At 36.4% G+C, this 10,881-nt stretch overlaps 2 protein-coding genes across 2 annotated transcripts; one reads left to right on the top strand and one right to left on the bottom strand.

Annotated features, from left to right (window-relative positions):
- Positions 1–204: 204 nt before the first annotated feature.
- LOC142527973 (kinesin-like protein KIN-14S) lies at positions 205–5,195 on the bottom strand. Its single transcript, XM_075632987.1, is given in 14 exon segments — positions 205–474; positions 476–1,041; positions 1,184–1,297; positions 1,379–1,542; positions 1,692–1,729; positions 1,807–1,928; positions 1,930–2,023; positions 2,150–2,311; positions 3,106–3,290; positions 3,292–3,386; positions 3,488–3,784; positions 3,873–3,972; positions 4,059–4,180; positions 4,951–5,195. Coding segments are annotated over 14 exon segments (2,109 nt in total). The 5' UTR covers positions 4,958–5,195; the 3' UTR covers positions 205–431.
- A 2,311-nt stretch (positions 5,196–7,506) lies between these two features.
- LOC142525900 (uncharacterized) lies at positions 7,507–9,036 on the top strand. Its single transcript, XM_075630186.1, has one exon. The coding sequence runs from the start codon at positions 7,507–7,509 to the stop codon at positions 9,034–9,036; it is 1,530 nt and encodes a 509-aa protein (XP_075486301.1).
- The last annotated feature ends 1,845 nt before the right edge of the window (positions 9,037–10,881 follow it).

Here is a 10,881-nt window from a genome sequence, read left to right as displayed (position 1 = left end):
CAATTTTTTAGTATAACAAAAAACCTCCGTTTGTTGGATGACGTTTGTACTAGTGAATTACTTTTTTAGATATCCACTGAAACCATAATGACTGTCGACGGACTTGGTAAAAAACTGTGTCTTAAACCAATTGAAAAAAGAATCCATTTGAAACGTCACCTTTGTCATTTACATTCAGTAGGACAACATGGAAAGCCCCAAGAATCATGCTTGAAAACTCCTATATTAAAGTAAAGAAATGAAATGATAGAATACATGCATTTTAATTGTTGATTTTGGGTAATGACAATAACGATTTTCGGTTGTATCTCATGCTTCTCAACTTCAGTGGACTCCAAACCAAATCAGTGAACCTGACATAGTATTAACAAATCGAAATCGCATTTTCATTCTCTTCAGAATAGGAAAAATATATACTTTCATGGGAAAGTTTACTGACCTGATGGGGGACTTCCTCTAAACTTACTACTTGTAAAGGAAAGAAGCATTTGACGTTTGTCTCCATTGTGGCAGCGGAGAAGATACTCTTGATGTTTTCCATACTTTTTTTGGATCCCACACAAATGATTGTCGCCCCACAGCACGATCAGGCCTTGACCTAATAGTCGAATAGTGAAGTGGAGTTGTCGTGTTTGAGTTAGATTCAGGGCAGAGAGTTGCAACGGAAGCCCTTCTTCTGGGCTGAAGAAGCTGATTTGTTGATGGTGGTGGTCTTACAACAACATAGCCTCGCCTTGCTTTAAAAATTGGCTTAGCCCTGTCATATGACATATTCTCTTTGTGTTCGTCCACAACTGGTAGAAATGATGCCTTGTATTTGTTTGAGGGAATGGGGGATGGATTTGTCATAAAGTTTGTGATTCTTCGAAGTGGCAACCTAAACTTTGGTGGAGGCAAAGGTGGTTTTTTATCAGTTGTATTTTGTCCTCGGTTCGAAGTTGATACAGCTGAGGGTTTAGTTGAAATCGAGGACAAAGCTCTGGCCTCTTGTTTTATTCTAGTTTTTCTTTCCACGTCTAATTGATTTTCAAGATCCCGAACCTGTTGAGTATATGTCGAAAAATCTTTGTGACAAGCCCAACAAGAAATAGATTGAACTCAAAAAAAAAATTTATTTTTCTTTTATACTTCAAAACCAATCGATGTTGGGTAGCAATTTATACATGCGAGGACATATATATACCTTCTCTTGAAGATTTTTGTAAATTTGTTCTCTAGCAACAAGCCTTAATTGCAAAGCCTGAAAATAGTCCTGCAACTTCTTTGTTTCCTTCTCATCTTGTTTAGCCTTTTCTGCCTGTTAATGCAAAACAAATAAGGAGATAGAAGGGCTTGTAAATCGATATACCAGAAAATTAGATTGTTTGTTTCTCCATACCAACTGCTTATATTTCAAAAGCTCAGCATGATCTGGCTGTTTCCGAGCAGGTCCATGCTCCACTCCTCGTACGCGACTAGCAAAATTCAAGGAGCAAAGAGTTTCTCCTAAATCAGCCGCAATTGGGCTGATTTGAACAAACATCAAAGTTTTACAGTCTCCTCCTGCATTCAGTTCCAATTGATGTTGTTAATAGAAAAACTATAGCAACAACACACAGCTTGGCCTTTGTTGCAGAATATTTAATCAAGAATGCAATACCAGAAATAAAAATGCGATTAAATCAATCAGTCAATAACATCAAGTTGCTCACCTAAAGAACTCTGCAGCATATGAGTAAGCTTTGAGTTCCTGAAGGTCGAGAAAGATATGGTTAATTTCAGAACTCTGCCACACAACCCAACCATAGAGGAAAATAGAGAGGACACCTGTATGGAATATAAGATGATCTGAAGGCAAGGGCAGAGACAACATCCCCCAGTGCTGATAAGGATTTATTTATAAACTGGGATTCCTTCAGCCTTTCGCCTTCAATTTCAATCTTACCTACACAGCTCACTTCCTGCCAGGTCAACCAGCCACAAATGACTTTTCGTTCTTTCCCCATTTATTAAATTCTCTCCCACGACAGTCACACGTAACAAACTGCATGATAATATAATATAATATGAATATATATTAATAAAATCAACTGAAGGGATTCCTAAGATCTGAATCAGATAGATCAACATATTAAAAAACGAATGCAGATAAAATGGTATTATATTTTACCAGTGAGACCGGCTACTCAGCTCATTAGCATTGGTTGATCCAACAGATCTTTCTCGACTGCCTAATTCTAGCAGCCCCCAAACTTCATCTGTACCAAAAACTTGTGCCTCAACAAGTCCAGGGACCTCCTGAGTACCTTCAGCCGATTGTTTGATCTCCAGCCTACATTTGCAGAGTGTTAACTCTTCTGGATCTTCCCCATAAAAGCCATAAAAGAAAAACTTATTCCCTCTGAAGACAGTCATTATAATGACTATGAATCTTTGTTATCTTTTACCAGACTTTGACATGCAAGTATCTTACAGAGCATTCTTGAATCCTTTGAGAAACAGTGACACTTCTTAAATTACATATCTTCATTTCTTGTTTCTTCTTCTGTTTTGTCTGTGATGCCATTGAAACTCATAGACCTATCCTCTTTGTTTTGTTATTTTTAATCATTATACACATGTCCTTATCTTTTATTTCGATAATGTTAAGACTGCCATGATATAAGGGCCAATTAAGTAGCTATTTTGAAATATATAATTATTTCCTGAATCGTGTAAATCTAAAATTTGAATCTTGTTTTGAGCAGGAAAAAAACATGTTGCCATGCGCCCCTGATTCTGTATTTGGTTGATTGCCATCCTACATAGTGTATAGAATATGTGATATGACATGGAGAAAAACACGTTGCCATGTGCCTAAAATAGGAAAACAATGCAAAACCTCCTAATTCCTGATTCTATAGTTGGTTGATTGAATGAAACTGTTTACTGTTCAATGTGTTAGAAATATGTTTCTAAAACCTGAAGGAAGTTTGCTAAAAAAACAAAAAAAAAACTGGAGGCGCAGTGATATTCTAAATTTCCTAATGGAAGACTGGGAAATTCTCTAAAATATTAGCTTTCCCTTGGCACGAGGTTCATGACTCAAAAGAAAAGGCAAGATAAGAAAGATTGATAGAGCCTTACTTCTTGGCAGGTTGATTCGAGTTCTCAACCAGGAGATCCCTTATCTTTTCATTGTAAACCTCTAGCATGCTGACAAACAATTCATATTTCATACAATTCCTTTCTTTTGATAATCTAAAGAGTTCCTCCAGAGTCCTGTAGTTCACTCCCCTATTTTCATGGGTTCCTTCCATAGTGTATGTATGTCTTACCTGTTCCAGTTTGTCCATAGGCGAATATGCATGCATTATTACCATCCAAGACAGAGGTCACTATCGGCAGAGTTTGAAGAAAGAGAGCCTCTGCATTGAAGTTTCATGGATTAATAATTAAAAATTCACAGAAGTTTGTTGGAGCTCAAAGAAAAGGTAACGCAAATCAATTTGAAGTCAGTTCTATCTACCTTGGTTGTCCTCAGGTCTGAATACATGATCCAACTTGAACTGCTTTCGAGAAGAATCAGAGCAGATGATTTGTAGCTCAGTTTCCTTAGACGAGGTAAAATCAATAATTGAAATCAGATCATTTTCAATTTCTTCTTGTTTTAGGGGCCTACACCTACAGAAGACTCTGATATTTCCTTTGAGTTCAATGACTTCATTGTAAAGATTCTTTCTTTCTGATGATTCTTGTAGATACTTCTTTTTCAGTAGTGCAAACTCTTCGTAACTTTTCTTCTTCAGAAGTTCATGTTCTGTGACTGTAATTCGACAAAATAAAGCATTTATACAACAAAACTTGTCAAAATATCTCAAGGAGACTAAGATTATACAGAACCGGAGACACACCAAGATTCTGAAGAGCAGTGAAGGCTTCGGAACCAATTAAAGAATGATCTGTGAAGCTCTTCACTTCATTACACAGAAGCGCATGCTCATTCCTAATGATCTGATTTGCAATGCAACGTTACAGTCAATACTAGCAGCCAAAGTGAAACTGCTAAATAAAAATGTTTCTGCCAGTTAAGCACATACCTTTACTTTCTCCCTGAGATCTTTGATTTTCTGAAGAATAGGAAGAGTCTGCTCCGGATAAGAACAGAATTCTTGGGTGTCCTCGGAGGCACCACTACAGATATCGACCGAATCACTATTTCCTTCAAATTAAAAACCACCAGAACAAGACAATCAGCGTTCACAATAATTATGCCACCCGATCTTCAGTAAAATTACCCCCATTTCCCTTATGTTTCTTAATTTGTCAAGAAAATAAAGTGAACAGAAGGTTGAAAAATATCAAGATTTTTCGTTCAACCAATTGATATCATCGGGGAGAACTCTATCATTTCTAAAAGTTTAGAAGCGACCGTTCTCCTGAACAATTACGATAGAAAAATTGGGGAAAGTGTAACAATAGAAAACGCTTTATCTAGGGTAAACGAAATTGAAAATAGAAAGATCGGTTAACAATTCATACTAAAAATCCACGATGTGCTTGAATAGTTGAAATTAAAAATAGGAACATCGGGTGAAAATACGCTATAAATCGACGATTCTGGTGAACGATGAAAACTTAAAGTACTAATATCTGACAAAAATTAACACTAAAAACAGCATTTCTCTATAGCAGCTTTAGTTTAAAAATCAACATCTCCCTCGAAAAATTGAAATCGAGAACAGAAACATCAGGTAAAATTAACATGAAAACCCCAAATGATGAAAATTGATCATGTGAATATCAGATCAAAATTAACACTAATACCTGCAATTCTCGCGAACAATTGAAGTTTAAAATGGAACATTAAGTCCAAAAATACTCAAAATCCAAAAATTCACCAGGAAATCGAAATTAAAAAATAATAAAACAAGAACACTAGGTCAAAACATCCCAAAAAACAAGCGAAAAGAAAATCATGAGAGAGATTACCGTCCATGATAACAGTGAATTCGCCGCTCTTTCCGCTGGTAGATTGAGAACAAATGTAGCAGAAAAACGAATTTCAGAGATGAAATCCTTGGGGGGAGAGAGAGAGAGTGAGTGGAAGAGAATGGCTGTGAAAACTGAAACGTTGAGAAGGCCTTTTCTTTTCAAAAATTTGAAATTGGATCAATCCGAACCGTCTAATTCAAGGATCTTCTTACAACGGCTATGATTTCACAACCGGGCCGGGCTGGAGCCTTGAGCGCATCGGCTATTTTTTTTATTTAATTAACATTAATTAATTTACTTTGAAATAGGTTCTGTTATTTTATTACTACATCATGAAATTACAAAAGAAATAGTCAGTGAAATTCCCAACTTAAGCACAGAAATCTTTGGTTGGTTTGTTTATTTAAATAATAAAATTTATAGAAATCAAATTTTTTTTATCATCTAAGAAGTTTGGTCAACAAAGTTCACAGTTTGATGTATAACAGAAATCAATACTTTATTTCAATCAAAAAAATAGAAAAAGAAATCAACAATTTGGAATATCATTTGACAACGGAATTAAAAAAGATTCCACAACTTTCGAATCTCTTCGTTTCTTGATATTATTTTTATTTGGACGTGGATCTGAAATTTTGGGGTTTTTTTTAAAAATAATTTAATTTTAAAATATTTTTTCAAAACTAATTTAAAAAAAAATTTACAATACTACTGCAATCCGCGCTTGGTAAGCACAGACGGTGCTCACGTGGAGTACCGTCCGCGCTATATTATAATAATTTTTTTTTTACTTTTTTCGATTTTTATTGTCCGTTCATTCATTTAGTTAGGTCATTTCGTTCGCTTTATTACGTACAATTGTCAGATAATTTCACGTGGAAGCTGAAGATTTGAAAAATCACGTGAACGTCAATAATTCAAATATGAATAGTCTTCACAGTCTTCTCCTATATAAATTCCTATATAACTGATGAAAAATTTAAACGAATGATTTATCAACTTTCTCTTTAAATTTTTTCTCAATTTTCATTAGCAAAATGTGTAACATCGATGTACTCTTATATTTTGGTTGTAATATAGTTAGCGATAATTGATCGGTTGAATATAACATTTCATTTGTTAGACCGATACGAGTATTACGATCTATTAATTTGATAGAATTAGTTGAAGTTGAGCTTAAAATGTTAACAATCCATCCAGCGAATTTTTCTCTGAAGATGTCAACAAAGTATTCATTTATGGAAAGAGCATCTTGGCATGAAATTCAAGTCAATCTCGTTGATGACGATGCTTTACAGTTTATAATGCAATGTGACAATATGCATATTTTGCATTTGTACGTGGAAGCAAATTCAATTGAGCATCATGTTGGATTTGATGATTCTGAATCCTACGTTTCACATGCATCCGATTCAGGTTTTTATAATGAACCCGGTACGTCTATATATGGTGGTTTCCAGGAGCAAGAATCTTATGTTCCACATGTTACTGAAGGTGTAACATCCCGAAAAGTCCACGTGAACCACGTGCATGTAAATTATTAATTTTCTTTGGTATTTTATTAAATTCTTTTAAAGCATTAAATGCATATTTATTTTATTAATAAGGTGTTTTAAATGTATTTTTCAAAATAGGATTTTTATGGGTATTTTTACCCGCATGATTTTAATTTTTATCGGTACGCAAATTTTATCAAATCGGGGGACTTTTTAATTGTTCGGCTAATATTTTCAAAATCTTTCCAACACAAAATATTTTTTGGGAGTGTGTTTGGATTTAATGGGCCCACTTTTAGACTCATTGGGCTTAAGCATCTTTTAAAAATTTAATTAACATGATTATTGTCCACTAACCTTCTAATTAACAATATAATTTAATCCTAAGCATCTCTTTACCTACCCGTAACCCCCATCAGCCGATCACCCCTTTTTCCATTCAAAAGCCTCTCGGTTTCATCATATCTCAGCTGAATGATTCGGTCATCCTCCATTCTTGCAAAGGAAACTTTCGACTACACAAGTCTTGTCAAAGGATAAATCCTCTCGGGTCTCTCTCTTCTTGCTTTGTTCACCAAATCATCCCCAAGCAAGCATGTATTCTCTTTTATGTATCATTCACGCCATATTTATGTTTAATGTGTGTTGTAACATGTAGAAACTTTCGATCCAGTAGCTGCACATGAGGATGTGTCGGTTTTGTTTTGTATGCATTTCCACATTTATCACTCACGTTTTCGGATCTTGGTGCAAAGGTGTTAGTGTTCATCTTGACAGTTGACACTCATCTTGACAGTTGGCACTCTTGACAGTTGGCACTCATCTTGGCAGATTAATTCAAGTAGTATTAGTTAGTTTGTTTTTAACTTGTACATATAAATAGGTCAACTCTTGTGTTTTTGGGACAACTCAATTCAATAATATCATATTCATTTCTTTCTTCTTCCCTTCACGCCAAGCTCCTCATAACCGTCAATGGCAGATTGATTCAGATTGGAAGCATCTTCTAACATGGTATCAGAGCTTTGATTGCTTCCGCACTTGATCGTCTTCATCCATGGCTGTGAATCCGCTCAACATTAGCTTCAATGATCCTCTTTATTTGCATCCTTCGGACACTCCTGGAGTTTCTCTGGTGCAAGATCCATTGATCGGTAATGAAAATTATGGTGCGTGGAGTCGTGCTATGTTACTTGCACTGCGTGCTAAGAACAAGCTCGGTTTCATCACTGGATCTTATCGAAAACCAGCAGAAAATCATCCTACATTGCATCAATGGGACCGATGCAATGTAATAGTTTTGTCATGGATCATGAGCTCTGTTTCAAAGGAAATTTTCAGTGGTATTATATACTGTACAGTGACTGCTAGTGTTTGGTCGGATCTACAGGAGAGATTTGATAAAATTTGTGGATCGAGAATTTACTCGCTTCATCGTGAAATTTCACTTTTTTCACAAGGTGCTTCCAATATTTCTATGTATTTTTCGCATCTGAAGAAGCTATGGGATGAATATGCTTCACTTGTTACACTACTGTCTTTCAGCTGTGACACTGCCAAAGCTTATGTTGAACATGATCAACATCAACATCTCTTTCAATTTCTCATGGGCTTAAATGAGAGCTATGGACACATTCGGAGTCAAATCCTCCTAATGACTCCATTACCATCAGTCAATCAAGCTTATTCAATTCTCAGCCAAGAGGAATCACACAGAAATGTTCTCTCATCTCCTGTTAATATGCATACAAAAGCCTTTTATTCCTCATTGAGCAGGGGGAATGACTCAATGAAATGTGAGAACTGCAAAATTCCAGGTCACACAAAGGATCAGTGTTTTCGTTTAATTGGCTATCCTCAAGGGCATGACTCGATGAAATGTGAGAATTGCAATATTCCTGGACACACAAAGGATCAGTGTTTTTGTCTTATTGACTATCCTCCTGGCCACAAGTTATACAAAAGGTTTCCACAAAATAAGAATAACAAATTCAACCAGAAACCTTTCAAGGCATCTGCAAACCACACTGTTGCAAATCCTGCTGCTTCTGATGTCTCTCATGAATGTTCTAAGGATGTATCCACTATGGCTCATACATTTACTGATGATAAGTATCATCAAATCTTACGGTTGCTAAATCATTTTCCTTTGCCTACGGAACCTACAACCAACTTGGCAGGTAACTTTACTAGTCTAATGACACTTACTGAGCCTGATGAATGGATTTTGGATAGTGGTGCAAATGCTCACATTACAGATACTTCAAGTGTTCTGCAAAATCCTAAGCCATGCGATTCATCTACTGGTTCTGTCAGACTACCAAATGGTAAAACCACCATCATTCTCTCTACTGGTTCTGTTAAAATTTCCCCTTCTTGTACTCTTCCAAAAGTTTTACATGTCCTTGACTTTAGCTTCAATCTTATATTCGTCTCTCAATTTACCAAAGACCATCAATGCTTTGTTGTCTTCTACCCAAATTTTTGCTTATTTCAGGACCTCTTAATTGGGAAGATCATGGGGACTGGTAAACAAAACATGGATTATACTACCTTGATCAATTCCCAGTCAATATCGCTTCTGTAGCTCACTCACCCTAAAGGCCCTGTATTAGTTCATGTAATAACTTGTGTCTGTCAAATCCTTGTGTTTTTTCTGCTTGTAAGGATGATGATATTGATACATTGCATAAGAGATTTGGCCATTTGTCTATTTCGCGTCTACAATGCTTACCTTTTATCAAAGACAAATCTCTTACAATGCATTGTCCTATTTGTCCACTAGAAAAACAAACCAGAAATCCTTTTCCTACTCGTGAACGATCAAATTACTCGTATCTTTCAATTACTCCATGTCGATATATGGGGTCCCTATAGAACTCAGACTCACAATGGGGCACGTTTTTTCCTCACCTTAGTTGATGACTTCTCGAGATGCACATGGGTTTTTCTCATGCAATTCAAATCTGATACCCTACAGATTTTAAAAAGCTTCATGGCCTTTGTGTCAACTCAATTTAACCAGCAAGTTCAGATTCTTAGGACTGATAATGCATTATATTTTTTTAATAATGATTGTAATTCTTTTCTCACCTCATTGGGGATCATTCATCAAAGCTCTTGCCCGTATACACCCCAACGAAATGGCTTAGTTGAACGAAAACATCGCCACATTCTTAACATAGCTCAGGCCATCAAGTTTCAAGCCTCAATACCTAATCCCTATTGGGGTGAGTGTGTTTTACATGCCGCTTATTTGATCAATCGAATTCCAACACCGTTGCTAGATAATCGAACTCCCTTTGAAATATTATTCAACAAGCCTCCTTTTTTTGGCCACATCAAAGTTTTTGGATGTCTCTGTTATGCTTTTAACCCCAAACCAATTGATAAATTTGATGTGCGTGCAAAGCCTTATGTATTTCTTGGCTATCCACTTCACCAAAAAGGATACAAGCTTTTAGATAAATCGACCAACCAATTTGTTGTGTCTCGAGATGTCATCTTCCACAAGGATATTTTTCCTTTCTCAACTGCTCATTCACCACTTAACAGTGTTCTCCAGCCATCTTTTTTTGATCATGATGATTTGTTCTTGTCCTCATCATCAAATTCTCCTACTGTTGATGATCATTCTTATGTTCCCATGCCATCTTCAAATTCCCAGGTTGGCATTCCATCTTTAAGACAGTCTACTCGAACCACCAAACCTCCTATTTGGACCAATGATTACGTATGCTCCAATATCTCCTCAACCCCATGTCCTTCCACAGCTCACAACATCTTTAACTATCTCTCTTACAACAAGTTACCCCCATCATACCGATCCTTCTTAGCCTCTGTTTCTAATCTCACTGAACCACAATCCTACCACGAGGCAGCTTCTGATCCGAATTGGCGTGAAGCCATGGCTAAAGAGATTGCAGCCTTGGAGACTAATAACACATGGGAAATTGTTCCTTTGCCCTCTGGCAAAAAGACGATCGGTTGTCGATGGGTTTATAAAATTAAATACAAAGCCGATGGGAGCATTGAACGTTTTAAAGCCCGCCTTGTCGCCAAAGGCTATACGCAACAGTACGGAATTGATTATGAGGACACTTTCTCACCTGTAGCAAAAATTGTCACTGTTAAGTGTCTTCTTACTGTTGCAGCAGCCAAAGCATGGCCGTTACATCAAATGGACGTAACAAATGCGTTTTTACAAGGGGATTTGAATGAAGAGATATACATGTCCATCCTGCAAGGATTTGATAGACAGCGGGGGAATTTTGCTTGCAAACTTCGTAAATCGCTTTATGGTTTAAAGCAAGCATCTAGACAATGGAATTCTTGGTTTACAGTGCTTTAAATTTGCAAACTCGGCTCCCCTATCTTTCCTATAAGAAGTAGGAAAGAAACGCTGATAAAATTCAGATATAAATAAATCCCA

The sequence above is a fragment of the Primulina tabacum genome, chromosome 15 (assembly GCF_025594145.1).
Source record: "Primulina tabacum isolate GXHZ01 chromosome 15, ASM2559414v2, whole genome shotgun sequence".
Lineage (NCBI taxonomy): Eukaryota > Viridiplantae > Streptophyta > Magnoliopsida > Lamiales > Gesneriaceae > Primulina > Primulina tabacum.
Note: the sequence above shows the minus strand (reverse complement) of the source record. Positions and strands in the feature narration are given on the sequence as shown.

Coding starts and splice junctions, on each gene's coding strand:
- LOC142525900 (XM_075630186.1), top strand. CDS start 7,507: ATGGCTGTGAATCCGCTCAACATTAGCTTCAATGATCCTCTTTATTTG.